This window comes from Sarcophilus harrisii, chromosome 2 (assembly GCF_902635505.1).
Source record: "Sarcophilus harrisii chromosome 2, mSarHar1.11, whole genome shotgun sequence".
NCBI lineage: Eukaryota > Metazoa > Chordata > Mammalia > Dasyuromorphia > Dasyuridae > Sarcophilus > Sarcophilus harrisii.
This window is the reverse complement of record NC_045427.1, coordinates 516,901,950-516,918,594: the sequence shown is the minus strand read 5'-3', so window position 1 is coordinate 516,918,594 and position 16,645 is coordinate 516,901,950. Positions and strand designations below refer to the sequence as shown.

Sequence of the window (16,645 nt, the reverse complement as noted above, 5' to 3'; positions counted from 1 at the left end):
AGAACTGGATCATTTGGTGGATTTGGGAAAAGTCAGTTCGTACAATCCTGAGCCTTGTCTAGAAAAAAAGAGGACATTTCTGAACCAGAAAGAGTACTTTGGACTTTTCTATAGGTCTTGTTAGTCTATATATTTACCCCATAATAATCCTATGGATTGAGCACTGTAGAAGGTATTATAATCTCCATTTCACAGATGAGGAAAACTGAGGTTTCACAGATCATGAATTGCTGCTAATCATCCTGCTAGCTGGTATTGGAACTTGAGCCCAAGTTTTATAGCTATGAGTAAGTGGCCTTCTCTCAGCCTTAGACACTCACCTGGATCTGACCAGGGCCAATGTAAAACTTCTTCAAGATGTTGATGAGAAAGTGCTGTACTTCTACCCAGGGGTAGATGCTGTTGGAGCCATCCAAGACAATAATAATATCCATATATGTTTGACACCCTAAGGAAATAGACATGCAATCATAACTTACCATATTTGCATCTATAACAAGTCACAGACTTTTGGGCTGGAGGGAACTTTTCCTTTAGGCTGGAAGAAATCATAGTCATCTCAGGATATTAAATCCCTCTTTAAATGCCCTCAGGGAAGGAGATTCCTTCGTCTTCCTTGGCCATCTGTTCAAGCCGCTAGCCGCACTCACTGTCACAAAACTTTTCTTTACATCTAACCTAAGTCCCTCTTGGCATAGTCTAAAAACCACTCTCTCTATTGATCTGTTTTCAGAGAATACTTTCGAATAACCTTTCAGAGAGTTAAAGATCATTTCAATGTCACTCCCCAGTCTTCTCTCCTCCTGGCCAAACAATTTCATGTCTTTTAAACTCTATGAATTTGCATCCCTCTCATCTCTGTTTACCACATCTGTCTTTAATTATGAAACTCAGAATTTCAAATCAGTTTTGACCTGTATTGAGGATGATGAACAAAAGACCACAGAGTTCATAGGATGTCCATATTGGAAGGGACCTGGAAGATCATTCTTTCTGAAGATCAACAATTCTGTGTATGATCTTTTAGCTACAAAAGCTTTCGTCTGACAGACAAAGAAACTGAGGCCCCAGAGAGGGAATAGAGTAATTTGGTTAAGGTTCCAGAGATAGGTGAGCATTGTAACTGGGATGCTTTCTTTATCTAGGTCATCCTCCCTCATTTTTTTCAGGGTTGGGGAAGTCTGTGGCTGCATATGGCCCTTAGCTTAATAATAGCATACTGGGAAAAGCACTGGACTGGGAATTAGAAGTTGTGGGTTTTAGTCATGACTGAGCTTATCTCCAATTTCTTTTCCAAATTATTTATCCTGTCTATCTCTTATTTACACATAATTATTTGTATCTTATCTCCTCTATTGTGAGCTCTTTGAGAGCAAGGACTATTACTTTGCCTTTCTTTGAATTGGTTGGTCATTTTCAGGTATGTCTGACTTTTTGTCACCAATATGTGTTTGTTTGTTTTTTGGCAAAAATATTGGAATGGTTTGTCATTTCCTTTTCTAGCTCATTTTACAGATAAGGAAACTGAGGCAAACAGAGTTAAGTGACTTGCCCAGGATCACATAGCTAATAAGTATTTGGGGTCAGATTTGAACTCAGGAAGATGAATTTTCGGGACTCCAGAACTGGTACTCCATCTATTCCGCCACCTAGCTGCACTAGACATTGCTTTGAATGCCTACTGTTTAGAATACTGCCTGGTACATAGTAGGCATTTGTTGACTTGATTTAGCTTTACTGCCATTCACTTATGTGATCTTGAGTGTCCCCCCTGACTTTTTCAGGGTCTCAATTCCTTCATCTTTATGAGTGGTACTATCCAGCTTTAATATTCTAGGATCTGAGCCTTCTCCATCACCCTCCTCCACCCTTATCTTTCCCCCTCCCTCAAATGTGATCATATCAAGGGGAGGCCCTTCTATGGAGGGAATTGGACAGCAGGGTTTGGCAGGGACTCTTTAACCCACTTATGGGGCCCTGGGCAAACATTTGTGGCTGGTCCACTGTTTATTTTTTCCATATTGTTAGGAATAGGGAAAAATGGATACCATTATGCAATTTATCGTAAAGCAATGCCTTATGAGGCTTTTTGGCTTGCAAATATGTCAATAATGTCTGCGTTGTTGAGACTTTGAAATGTGCCCGCTTTAGCTCTCATTATAGTAATATCTGTGGGATAATCTAGGGTCTTATTGGTTGGTGCTGAGTTTTTATCTGCTCATTTTAGGGGGGAAAACCTCCAGTTTGAAATTGGTAGACAACTTTTTAGAGCTTTTTCAGGGCTATGTGGGAAGGAGTGACTTGGCCATTCATATCACATTGGCTGGGTTGCAAGCAAGATTTGATCATCTTAGCATGTCTGTGGTTGACCAAGCTCCCACTCCCCCCAGTCTTCTCTGAGGGTTCAGAACTTTGCATTAGGGGCCCCCTGGCATTTTAGGGAGGCTGAAAAACTTCTCTCTTTCTGCCTAGAGTAAGGGTTCTTAAATTTTTGGGTATGTGACACAGACCCACTTTGATAGTCTGATAAAGCCTATGAGTTTCTTTTCAGAATAATATAGATGCATAATATAAAATATAAAGGATTACAAAAGAAACCAATTATATTGAAACACTGTTATCATAATAAAAAAGCCTAACAAATTTTTGGACCCTAGGTTAAGAGTATCTGGCCATCTAGTCCAATTTACTTATTTTACAGACTAGGAAACAGCACTAGGGAGTATAAGTGACTTGACTAACTTCCATAGATAATCTGTAGCAGATTTGAATGACAGAGTGGATTTTCTTTTTTCTGTACCACAGTGTTGATGGGCTAATCTCACAGAATCTTTCTGAAATACTCCTATTGAAAAATTTGTCCTTTTAAAATCTAATGAGATAATCATTCTCACTTTTTTGGGGGAGAGAGGGTAGCTGTCCCTTCATCTCCTGCTACCATCTTTCCATTTGGGGGGAGTTGGAGAATTATTTATCACTTTTTTTGTGAGCAAACACATTACCTATTTTTCTGTCAAATGGTGTTGTCCTTTCACGAACCAAGCTCTTTGCAGGGTAATGATTACTGCTTCTGGCTCATTGCCCTGGATCCACTGCTTGAGGTCTCTCCTTTCTGCTACCCTCCCTAATATAATAATTCCCGTCTACTGGTTGAGTCCTGTTATTAAGGGAAAGTAAGGGTGTATGTATGTGTGGGTAGGGTAAGTTGCTAATCCTTTCACCCTCCATAAAAATGGCAGCAGGCAGGGCTTCTGCAATGATATTGAACAGAAAGGAAATGGGAAGGCGCTGAGCTAAGCAGTCTGTGCTTGCAGGAGATGAGGCCCAAATTCTTTACTTATTTTTTCTTCCTGAGTGATATGAGCTGCATGCCTATGCCAGGGAAAGAAGGGGTGGTGGGAGGTTTCCCTGGTTCAATATTCCAAATTCTCCTTTAAGAACAACAGAAATCCCAAGGGTGCTTCTGGGAGCATTAGGCAGGCAGGAGGATGACTCCTAGATGACAAGACACATTTGTCTTTGTGTAACTTTTCTTAGAATGATTTCCTCTTCAATTAGATCACTGGTTCTCTCAATTACCTACTAGTCCCTCACATTTGTCCAGGATTTAAACAAAAGTATTTTCTTGCCTGTGCTTACTGAAGCATCACAGACAACTTGTAAGGCAAGTATTGTCACTACTAAGGCCCAGAGACATTAATGATTTGCCCAAGGTCTCCCAACAAGTTAGCAGTGGGATGAGGGACCCTCCAGATGGTATTATTTCCACCCCCTAATCACAGTCATGGCCAAATTAATCAAAGCTGCAAACTTCCCATGGGAAGATCTAAGGTCCAGCCCAAGACATAAACTATATAGCAACCTACTTTGCAGAGCTGGGGCCACGGTCTTGGAGAATCTGAAGTTGGAATTGACCCGCGAGCACATCCCTGTGGTGTAGTATGAACTCCCACACTCATGAGACCAGAGAGGGCTGCAAGCCTACAAAAGATTACAGAGGAATAGCAGTTAGAAAGATGGAACTTAAGAGAGGAAATTTACTGGGGGCAGAAGCAGTTTTGGGAACAGGGGAAGAAAAAGTGCCAAAGAAGACAATCTAAAGGAGGAAGAAGGGAGGTTAGCCTCCTAACCCCAAAAGTTGGTAAGAAAGAGATTCAGCTTCTGGGAGTTTTTGATCCCCTTAGTTAATTTTGTGTGTGGGGGAGGTGATAGAGAGGAAAGGTAGCAGAAGTAGTGGCCCTGAGCTGGGCAAGGAAGTAGGGTCATTCATGTTATGTTAAACAGACCAGGGAGTCTGAAGGCTGCTAAGGAAGGAATGCATATGCCATCCCATGTTAGCACCCTGGGGAAAAGCCCAATTCTCCCTACAATAGTTACACTTCGGAACTTAAGGAAAGGTTCTTAAATTCTAGAGCTGAAAAGTCATCCCCCAGAGGTTGTCAGGTCCAGTTTTCTGTCTCTACTGCCCAGGACAAATGTTAATCTTTCCTAGTTTTAATGTCCTTAGTGGTTAACAAAGACTTCCATGGGGCTAATTCGAACTTTCTTATCATAGCTTAAACTGATTTCTCCTCTGAAGGTTGAGGTTGAGAGAAGATGGAGGATAATGGCCTCCCTCCCTTTTATCTATTTTGTCAAAATGTTGTTCTTCTTTTAAGTTTCATTGTGGTGTTCCACCTCTTCTGTGAAGCTTTCTGTGATTCCCCTTGCTGGAAATGAGCTCTTCCTCTCCAAATTTTCCTTTGACACTTTGCTTGAATCTTTCCTTTGCTCCCATAAAACTCTATTTTATATAGTGCTTAAGGTAACAGGGTATCTGTTACCTTATAAATAAACCTGTGGTTGGACTCACGTGGACTGGATATATGCAGATATTTCTCTATGAATGGTGAAGGTAGGTGATTCATCTGGGTGTGGAAATGCCCTTCACTATTGCAGACAGACAACTTACTGCAAATTACAGTCTTGGACCTGGGCACTGAGCAGTTAAATGAATAATGAGTAAAACATTTATTAAATACTTACTATTTTAAGCACTGGGCTAAGTGCTAAGGATGTAAATAGAAAAATAAGAGTCCCTGTTCTCAAAAGGCTTGCATTTTCATGGGGGAGACAATATGTCAGATATGGTCACATAGCTAAGATGGGACAGGAAGAGGATTTGAATTGAGTCCTTCCTGACTTCAAAAGTCATCCCTCTTTCCACTTTGTTTAGTTACTTCCTCTCCATCCCAATTTGCTTATAATAATGTGCTTAATAGCTGAATATCTGTTTATGGAGCTTAAATGAATGGGAGAGACCCCTGAAAACAGTAATTATGTCTTTATTCAGCCTTTTTTTTTCCTCCAAGATATATAACTCTTTGATTTTTCCTCAAAGATCCCATTTCCTGTCCTCTAACTGTGCATGTAATTTTCTGGAAGTTTATGGACCCCTTCTGGGAATAATATTTTTAAATGTATAAAATAAAAATATAAAATTACAAAGGAAAGCCATTGTAATGAAATACAGTCATCAAAATATTAAAAAAAGGAGGGGAGATTGCCCTGGTTTTATTCAAGCACCTCTCTGGCAGCTTCTATCACTAGGAACCAGATGTTTCAGGGATCTTCTTCAGACACCAAGGTATGGGAGTGAGGGGTAGGGAGTGCAGGGGGGTGTCATCTCAGTGGCTGTCTGGGAAACGTTGTTCCTTTCAGAACAGAGTAGCTCTTTTGGGAAAAAAGGATAGGCTTGGATGCTTGATCCTCAGTGCTACTCTTCCTAAACTTAGGCCTCATTCAAGCCACAAATGGACTAGTAGAAACTTCAAACAGGTTAAAAAGGGACTTGACCAGCTCAATAGGTGGGAGGTCAGCCATGCTATTAGGACTAGCCCTCAAGGCTTTAGATTTGGGGATCATCACTAGGATATTCAGAGTAGGACAAATCAAATAGTCCCTGTCCCTTTGCTTAACATTTGAACAACAACTGTTTTTGTTGAACTGAATTTAGGTTAATGTACATAAAATGTAACCTTGAAGAAGATAAAAAAGGGGGAAGGGGACAAATTTTTATTAAGTATCTCCTTTGTTCCAGGCAGTTCTTTTATGAAGTATCAATGGATACCATGCAACCCAAGGGGAATGTGTGAAGAAGAAAGGCAGGAGGAGTCCCATTCCTTTTGTTTTAGAGAAGAGTGGGCTGCTTTTAAATCCATGAGCTGTAGGTATTTTTTAATACCAACTGGGAGAGCTGCTTTTTTCCATCTCAAATTCTCTCCTTTGGCTGTAGCCCTGAGTTACTGTGCAGTATAATTCTATGTGCCTGGAACCTCCAGATAACTCTGTTATATCCCACTATTATATAGGAAGCCCAAAGGAAATGAAGAGATCACCTGCCTAAAAACAGATGATGTTTAGAAGCCTTTCTCTGGGGAACTTATGGGACAATTATGATCCAAAGCCTTCTCTACTATCAGCTGGCTCCGTGGAAACAGCTCCCAGAGGGAAGTTCAGAAGTCCATCTTGTGCCCAAGATAATAATTCATGATTCTATGGAATTCCCTTCCAGACCAGTGTCAAGGGACAAGCAACAGCATTATTTATTATTTCAATTTATCATTCAGTCAATGTACATGTATTTCCTGTGCACTTGGAGTCAGGAAGACCAGAGCTTCAGTCATTTATTAGCTCTGGGATGCTGGGTAAGCCCTAAAACTTTCTCAGTCTTAACTTTCTCAACTGTAAAATGGGGATAATAAAAGCATCCACTTTATAGGTTGTTATAAGGCTTGAGTGAGATAATATTACTAAGCTGTTTTGCAAACTTTAAAATATTGAATAAATGCTATTTCTATATGTGCAAGACTGGAGAATAAACAGAGGTTTAACTATTGCCCTTATTATCTCTGTCCCTACTTTGTCCCAGGAACCCATTCAACGTTTCTTTTTTCTTAATTAGCACTTATTTAATGTCTGCTATATAACAGACACTGCGCTAAGTGTTAATGTCCATTCTCCTCCTCATCAAAATATTGAAGATTCATCTCCTCTGAGTACCTCCCCCCAATAAATCCTACTTAGTTTATCTCAGACTCAAGGGTGACACAGTCATTCACAGATACCTAGTGCTCATCCCTTTTTAGTATTACTTGAATGCCGCAATGATGATTAGGTGCCTCCTGGCTTTAATTAGGAGAGGAGGAAATTTCACAATTCCTGCCTAGTTCTCTGGAGTTATTGATATCAGGGAACCTCTTTGGCTTGAACCTACTCACCATGGCATCCTGGTTAACTACCTTAGTCACCAAGATGTAGTGAATTCCTCATCTTGGGCTCTTAGATCACCATTCTCTTTAAGTTCTTATGAACATGATATACAGCATATTAATTTCCACTCCTTTCTGTGGTTCTTTGAAAATGTCTTCAAATCTCATGTATGTCTTTTGTTCCCTGTTTAGCTAGGAAATTCCCAAGGCAGGAGCTATTTCTCTTTTCATAGAAGGAGCTTCCTAGAGTGGGTAACTGTATCTCTTTAATGAGAAGTACTTCAGACTGCAAGTTAAGACATCTTTCCTCACATAGTTTTCAGGAGAGATGGGGGTCAGTCAGATCTCTTTCTGTCACACTTGGGGGAGAATCTGCTGGTCTTACTACCTAGTCTTTGTAGAAATTCCCTGCAGTTCAACTTCAGATGAGTTACTCTCTTACTCATGACTTCTTTCTAAATCCCCTTGGAATCCATGGGTGTAGGGTAGAGGAGGTTTGCTGAATGTGGTGCTAATGGAAGGAACTTGGGGATAGGGACAAGAAAAGACAGAGCTGTTTCTTACCACAAAACTGTTATCCTTGGGGTTGGTGGTGAGACTCAGGCCCAGGCGCATGTTATCCTTCCTCTCAGACACATTGGACAGGGTGACTCTTCCTGGTGAGGGAGATCAAAGGGAAAGGGGAACATCAGAGCAGAAGATAACTTAGGACTCTACATTTATATCAGTGAGATTATCACAACTTTCTTAGGCAGGGATAATCCTAGAAAGAATTGGAAGATTGTTCCTGGTGTACCCATCAGCTTCTTTTCCACCTTTTTTGGCTTTTTCTGTTCTCTAAGGCAATTGGGGTTGATTTGCCCAGACTTACATAGCTACTAAGTGTACAAGTCTGCATTTGAATTCAGATCTTCTGCCTTCCAAGTCTAGTACTCTATCTGTTGTACCATTTAGCTGCTCTGATACTTTCCCCCAAAAAGAACACATTTAATTTTCTTTCTCTTAGTTCTAGTGGCAGTTTTCTTCCCTTTCCCCATTCCCTAATTCTGAAGTTTTCTGAAATTTTGAAGAAGCTCAAATTGCTTGATTTTCCTTTCTAGCTTAGGAGGAGGAGTGACTTAGAACAATTACTGTTTCACAATCTCTATCAAAACTTATATTTTGTCCTTCTGAACCCTACCAAACGATGACCTAACCATTATAATAATAGCTCACATTTGATAATATATTACATTATATCACATTACACAATTGCCCATCATTTCCCCCTCCCTCTTCTGCCAAATGCCTTCACTGAGTCCTATAAAATATTGTATAAATTGTCATTTGTTAATCAGAAATCAAGTTCTCAAGACAATATCCTAAAGAGAGGAAGTATAGTGTCAAACAATCCACCCCTATTAAAGTGCTCATGACTGACACCTGAGAGATAGAATATGTAGGAGAAGGGATAGAAAATGTGTGGGTGGAGGCAATGGAAACCTTTTGGGGCATAGAAAATGTACTGTGCATGGGGGTGGAGGCCTTGAAGACAAACACTGCCAACTTTACAATTTTGCCCAGATTGGTTCTATGCCCAGACTTTCAAAGCTTCTGCTACTGAGCTCCCTGACTAGGGACTGTTAATTTTATGGGCTTGTTTCTGTAAATAGACTAGATGTCATAGGGCACTTGGGTCCACAGAAGCCTGGTAGAGGGCAAGTTTTTGCTTAATAGTTTTTTGGCTTCTGAGAAGGCTATTGGGTTGGGGGGGGATGGTCTTAACTCTAAATGGAACCTAGGAAATGGCTTGTCTGGGATCAGGGCCAGCGCTCAGTACAGATGTAAAGTCAATGGAATGCCTCTTCAGGGTCCATCCTTGGGTCCTTTCAGAGATGCTCCCCACCCTTTCCGTTCAGCCTGGGCTTTCATGATGCTTCCTAAAAATGCCGAAGCCTCTATATGCTGTGGTGTCCATAGCTTCACCACAGGCAGTGCTCTTTGTCTCTCCTCCTCCCTATCAAAATCTAATTACTTGCTGTTTCATCCTGCAAATCATTGCTCTTACTCTCAGGAAATGAGCTGACAAATTCATACATGCTCATATGATATGAGTTTATGGTAGTGTAAGGTGCTATCCATGTAGGGGCACACCATGCTGCCTCCATTCTGGCCACCATCTCTGTCTTCCCCTTCCCTTCCCAAATCCTTAATGGAACCTTGGACTCTGTCCAGGATATTTGAGTCTGGTAAGTGTGTTTCTTATTTTTTTTTTTTTCTGAGACAATTGGAGTTAAGTGACTTGCCCAGGGTCACACAACCAGAAAGTGTTAAGTGTTTGAGATCAGATTTGAACTCAGGTCCCCCTGACTTCAGGGCTAGTGTTCTATCCACTGCACCACCGAGATGCCTCTGTTTATCTTATCTTGACCAGACCTAGATTTCTAAGCCTCTTATCTCCATCACTGTGCTGTCTTCCCTTCTAGTGCCCACATATGTTTTGTCTTCTTTCATTAGAAGTAGCTCTTTGAGGGCAGGGACTCACTCATATTTGTATCCCCAGCACTTAGCACAGTTCCTGGTACAGAGTAAGTACTTGATGAACCTTTCAGTTATCTATCTGTTCTTGCATTGCAGGGGTTTTAACTTGGGGGTTTATGGAAAAGGCCCATGGATTAATTTCAAAGGCTCCATTAACTTGGATGGAGAAAATTATGTTTTATTTTTACTATAATTTATTTCCTTTGTAATCCCATGTTTTTTTATTTTATGAATTTAAAATTATTATTCTGAGAAGGGGAAAATGTACTTAATTAGATTACCAAAAGTGTCCCTTAAACAAAAAAAAGGTCATAAACTCATTCTATTATACCCCAAAGGCTATAAAACTGCATTCTTTTTGTCCCAGCAGTACCATTATTAGATTTGTATCCCAATGAGATCAAAAAAAGGAAAAGAACTTATATGTTCAAAAATACTCATAGCAGCTCTTTTTGTGATGACAAAATTGGAAATTGAGGGGATGTTCAACAATTAGGGAAAAGCCAAACAAGTTATGGTGTGTGAATGTGATAGAATAGTGTTGTGTTCTAAGAAATGATGAAGGGGATGATTTCAGAAAAAACCTGTGAAGACTTATGTGGCATGATGCAAAGTGAAGTGAGCAGAATCAGAAGAACATTGTACATAATACGAGTGATATTGTAATAATCATTAACTGCAAAAGCCTTAGCTACTCTGATTAATGGAGTGATCCATAACAATGATTCATGATGAGAAATGCTATCTACCTCCAGAGACAAACTGATGGACTCTGAGAATAGACTGAAGCATATATTTTTCTTTATTTTCCTTGTTTTTCTTGCTTTTTCTTTTCTTTTCTTTTTACAACATGGCTAATATGAAAATATGTTTTGCATGACTTCACATGTATATCAGGTTTTATATTGCTTGTTTTCTCAATAGGAGGGGTGAGACTAGGAGATAAGGAAAGAATATGGAACTCTAAAAATGTTAAAAATCAATAAAACATAGATAAAAAAGAAGTTATGTTCTAGAGATATTTTCATTTTAAAAACAATCAAAGCGTCAACAAAAAGGAATGAAATTATAATGTCATAATGTCAGGCAATGTGATGGAGAAGGGAGGGTGCAAGTGAGTCAACAATAATTTATTAAGTATCTACTGTTTGCCAGGCACAATGCTAAGTGGTGGGTATAAAAATAAAAGACAATACACTATTCTTACCCTCAAAGAACTTGGATGCAAATCTCAGAGGGGAAGGGAGAAAACACCAGGAAAGGCCTCCAGCAGAAGCAAGCATTTGAGATGAGTCTTGAAGAAAGCCAAGAAAGTTAAGAGATGGGGTTAGGAGGGATAGCATTCTAGACATGGAGATAAACCAGTCCAAAAGTATGAAGTTGAGAGATGGGATGTTGTATTCAAGGAACAGCAAGTAGAGCAGTGTACTTGAATGTGAAGGATGTACAGTACGTGGAAGGGAGTAAAGAACACTAAAAAGGTAAGAAAGGGGCAGTTGCAAAGAACTTAAGATGCTAAACAGTATTTCATATTTGATAATTGTGAGCCACATGAGTTTATTGAATAAGTGGGTCATATGGTCAGATCTGCGCTTTAGGAAAATCATTTTTGTAGCTGAATGAACGATGGATGAGGAAGGGAAAAGAGTTAGCAGCTGCTTCAATAGTCCAGGAGTAGGTTGTTAAGGGCTCTGACATCATGGTGGCTATGGGAGTTGGATGATGGTAGAAATGATAAGATTTAACAGCAGATTGGATATCTGGGGTGAATATGAGTGAGGAGTTGAGGATGACACTTAAGTTGCAAACTTGGGAAACTAAAAATTTAGTTTTTGATATTAATAGTTTTGAAAGAGGAGAAGACTTTGGGAGAAAGACAATGACTTCTGTTTCGAATAGGTTGAGTTTGAGATGCTTTTGAGATATCCATTTTGATAGTAGTTGGTGATATAAGACTGGAGCTCAGGAGAGAGACTAGGGCTGAATATATAGATCTAGGAATCATTAGTATTGAGATAGTAATTGAAACAATGGGAGCTGATAAAATCATCAAATGAAATAATATAAAGGGAAAAGAATATGAGGTCCAAGACTGTCTTGGGGAACATCCCTTGTTAGCACATAACATAGATGAATATCCAACAAAGGAGGCTGAGAAGAAGATGGGCAGAGAACCAGGCTAATGGAAGAGATGTAGTATCTCTTTACCATTAAATATCAGCAACCTTCTTATATCCAAAAGTTTCTATTAACATCCATCTTCCTTCCTCAGTGCTCCATTGTCAGCTCAGTGAGGAAGGTCTTTGGATGAGGAAGGCAAAAGCTGAGGCTAATAGCCTCAAACAGTTGGGGTTATTGATATTTTCTCCCATGCCAGGCCTGCCTAGAGTCAGCACAAAAAAGAAGGGAGAATACTGCGGGAGTTGGAAACTAGTCCTCATGCCTTGTGCTTGCAGACTTATATAGTATATGTAAAAAGAGGGAAGGAGACAGAATTTTAGTGGAACAGTACAACTTTGAAAGTTGGATACTCTCACATTGTTTGTTTCTTTTGGGCCTAGTGATGCTGTTTTTTTGTCCTTTGAGTGTTTCCTTGGTTGTGCTTCTGAACTGCTTGAGAGTCTGGGTACATGCTGTACCACTGAGGATTGACCTTTAATGAATTCATGTTGCAGGAGCAGAAAAAACAAAACAAAACACTGACTCCTGATTTATACCTTCTGAGAATCCTCCCACCCCAATAGAATGTAAACTTCTTGAGGGCAAGCATTTTTGGATTATATACTGAGCACAAGCACTTGTTGAATGATTGATTGCTCATTTCCTCTTGACATCCATGAATGAGATAAGCCTTGAAATTCAGGGAATAAGAATGGTTACATCTCAAATTTTTTTGTCTTTTACACTTTTCCCCCTTCACCAAGTTCCTTAAGCATGTATCTCAGTGAAATTTTTTAGAAGATAATCAGTCTTTTAGCTTAATTTACACTAAAGTATAAATAACCAAACAGCCTTGTCATGCTGTATTTGCACTTTAGATGAAGATTCTGTTATATAACTCCTAAAGGTTCTCTGACAGATAAGGGGGAACAAATTGATGTGAAAAATTAATTATCAGTAAGATAAAGTTTGCTTGTGGTCTTATCCTGTCTACTTACATTTAAATCAGAGGCTGCTAATTCTGCCTGAACATAAAGCTGGCCCTAACTATAGATCTTTGGTCCCTGCCAAAAGTCATGGGAGAAGAAAGAGAATTCCAAGTACTAGGAGCACATGGACTGACGTTTGCTATCTGGAAAGATCTTTGAAAATCCATAACTTGGGCTTTCCTCCCTCCATTTTTCCACTATGGGGTTGAAACTTATATGGATTGCAATTGCCACTGGCTGCTATTCATTTTTCCCCCCTGGGAAGGAGGAAACTCTAAGATTGTGAACTTTTTGATTGTTAATTTCCTCATCTCTTGGCTTCATGCTCTTGTTCTCTTGGTGTCTCTAGCCATTTAGGGAAAGCATAACAACCTCAAATATCATGCAGAGAATGCTGAACTGGGAATTAGGAAGTCAGAGGTTCAGACACTTATTAGTTGTGTGATTCTGGGCAAATCACTTAACTTTTCTGAATAAGAGCACTAACCTCTTATGGTTACTATGAGAATCAAAGGGGATAATGTATATAATGCACTTTGTAAACTTTGAAGTGCTATATAAATGTCAGTTAATATTATTTCCTGTTTTTAATGTGGTTCAGATAGATACAGTTTGGCCAACTTGCTATTCTGCTATTTTCTTTTATATTTAATGCTCTACAAGCTGTTGCTTAGGTGAATAAAATAACAGCTTTTTTGTTACTTGAATAAAACTATTAAGATGTAAATATTCTATAAGCTCACTGTAAACATCCTCAGTTGTTGTTTGTCCTTCCTTCCTTAATTTTTTTTTTTATTTAATAGCCTTTTATTTACAGGTTATATGTATGGGTAACTTTACAGCATTAACAATGGCCAAACCTCTTGTTCCAATTTTTCACCTCTTACCCCCCACCCCCTCCCCCAGATGGCAGGATGACCAGTAGATGTTAAATATATTAAAATATAAATTAGATACACAATAAGTATACATGACCAAAATGTTATTTTGCTGTACAAAAAGAATCAGACTCTGAAATATTGTACAATTAACTTGTGAAGGAAATAAAAAATGCAGGTGGCCATAAATATAGGGATTGGGAATTCAATGTAATGGTTTTTAGTCATCACCCAGAGTTCTTTCTCTGGACGTAGCTGGTTCAGTTCATTACTGCTCCATTGGAAATGATTTGATTGATCTATTGCTGAGGATGGCCAGGTCCATCAGAACTGGTCATCATACATGTCCTTCATTCTTGAAGAAGATCATGATATCAGGGATGTGATACCATGACATGCAAATGAATTGGATTTAAGTGAGGGAGGGCTGTGCAACATCACCTGCCATAATTTCTCCTCTAGAGCCATTTGAGACCAATGGCCAGATATAGATCAGGGTGACTGGAGATGGCTCTGGAAGTAATGGGAGGCCTTGGCCTTTTTTAAGCTAAGGTCTTCAACAGGTACAACCCCAGTAGAGATTGGACAATGGAAATGATATTAATATACAGCTTATGGTGTTCCCATATGATTTTTATCTCTTTTGTCAGGTTTCTGTATTTTAAAAACTTTCTTTCCATGTAGTTTGGAAATCATTTATCAAAACTATTATTTTTATGGGGTCAGCATTACTGTGAACAAGAGTTAGATTTGTGATAAACCTCTAATTTCAATTCATTTTCTAGGATGTTTTGAGGTCTATATTTGGACTGTGCGGATTTGTTGTACATCAGTCTTTGAAAGACAGGAAGCTGCCTACCTACCAGGTCATACTTTGTTATATAGTTGTAATCCAGTTGTTTCAATTCTGTCCAATTTATAGTGACCCTATTTGGGTTTTCTTGGCAAAGATACTGTTATAGTTAACTATTTTCTTCTACAGTTCATTTTACAGATGAGGAAACTGAGGCAAGCAGGGTTAAGCAACCTGCCCAGAGTCACACAGCTAGGAAGTGTCTGAGACCAGATGTAAACTCAGGAAGATGAATCTTCCAGATTCCAGGCCCTCTACTCTATCCACCATACCACCTAGTTACTCTACTGTTACATATTGAGTTGGTGTTAAATTTTTAGCATGATGGGTTACATTGTTTCTACCATTTTGTTTCACAATTGATTATGAAGTCCAAATTTCTTAAGGCTAATACTTCTGTAATTTCTAATGGCAATGATCTGGTCCTGAATGGCCATCAATAAGCTTTTTCATTTCCATAAACAAATGTACATGATTCAGCCATTTCTTTGGCAATTTTTTGGTCAGGATATTGTTGGCTGAGTTCATATAGATGTTGCCAGTGGCTAAGAGTCTTTTAATTCCATTCTTGGATTGTGGCTCTATTTGGAAATGAACAACATTCAGTTGTATTTGACAAATCCAGTGATGTGTACCTGTATTCAACCTTTATATCTTATTGGTAAAATGATACCTGTTTGTTAGAAGAATTTCTATAGGTTTTATACTTTTAAAAAATTTGCTCTGATCCATTTACCTTTTTTGATGATAAATTGTTAATTTCCCCCTCTATTTCCTATTGATTCTTTAGAATAATAGACCCTGTTTATTAATATTATATAGGTTTTGGTTAGAATACTTTCCAAATCTGTTGTGGTTCACTTAATATTTCCAAAAGGCAAAGTTAAGGTGGGTATTGGGTAGGTGTTAACATATCTTCCCATTTAGATCTGATTTTAGGATGCCAGTAAGTTTCTTAACATATTCAGCTATAGCCTTCTTTTTCATCTTTATGAGTGATGTTTTGCCTGGTGGAGACAAATGTAGTTTTGAATACTGTCTTTGTCTATTGTTTTAATTGCACCACTAGATTCATGCTCAAAGCCATCAGTCTTTATATTTATTTTGAATACTTAAGACATTTTACATTTATCTAGGACAAGTAACATTTAACTCTCCTTGGTAAAAGATTCCATGAGATGAAAGAGAGCTTTGATGTGCTTTTTATTTAGACAAAATCAGATAAGATAGCCTGATATTGCCATCTATATAAAATGAATAACATGATTTTCTGGCTTGACTCTCTTTAACCTGTAATTCATACTTTCTGTTTAAAAGACATTGTAATTTATATTGATTTAATTTATATTTAAGGTTAGACCAATGATACTTAACACAGAAGTATGTGAATTTAAAAAATATTTTGTTGCTTTTTAATATAGTTTATCTTCTTATTAATCTCACATATTTTTAGCATTATTTTGAGAAAAGGTCCAAAAGCTCCTCCAGACTTCCAAAGGAGTCGAAAACATAAGGACAAAGGCCCTGGCAAAACTATAATGGGTTTAAATTGCTTCCATGAGAAATAATGATTAATTTTATATCAATTGTTCTTGATATTGTTTTGCTGGCATGTTTTAAAGAATAGTTTTCCATGAGGATATCAAATACTCTAGTGTTTTTATGAGACAAGGGCCTATTTTATATTTGCAACATATGAACAAACTATATTTATATACAGTAGATAAACATGCAGTTGACCTGTATGTGGAGGGATTCTTGATCTTTAAAGAGAAAATAAGTGATGCCTTCAGTTAAGAATGATGGGGTCAGGCTGGCTTCTGAGGGGAATCCAATAGAGTGCTTTGCTAGTAATTCATGCACTACTGTGAAATGTTTGAGCCAATGATTATGGCTCCTGTCTCATTTCACTACTTTCTAGTTTTGCTGAGAAGCTAGAATTTCAGCCATGGCCCTTGATAACTGTTTTTTTTTTATTCATCATAACTGTTGGTA

General features: G+C 38.5%; 1 protein-coding gene across 1 annotated transcript in view; it reads right to left on the bottom strand.

Moving 5' to 3' along the window:
- Nucleotides 1-16,645, bottom strand: part of ITGA11 (integrin subunit alpha 11) — a 187,153-nt gene that overhangs the window by 71,195 nt on the left and 99,313 nt on the right. Inside the window, exons 4-6 of the mRNA XM_031955317.1 lie at nucleotides 7,815-7,906; nucleotides 3,867-3,981; nucleotides 321-448 (exon numbers count right to left, since the gene is read on the bottom strand). Of these exons, the coding sequence (XP_031811177.1) occupies nucleotides 321-448; nucleotides 3,867-3,981; nucleotides 7,815-7,906 (335 nt within the window). The remainder of the gene's footprint in view (nucleotides 1-320; nucleotides 449-3,866; nucleotides 3,982-7,814; nucleotides 7,907-16,645) is intronic.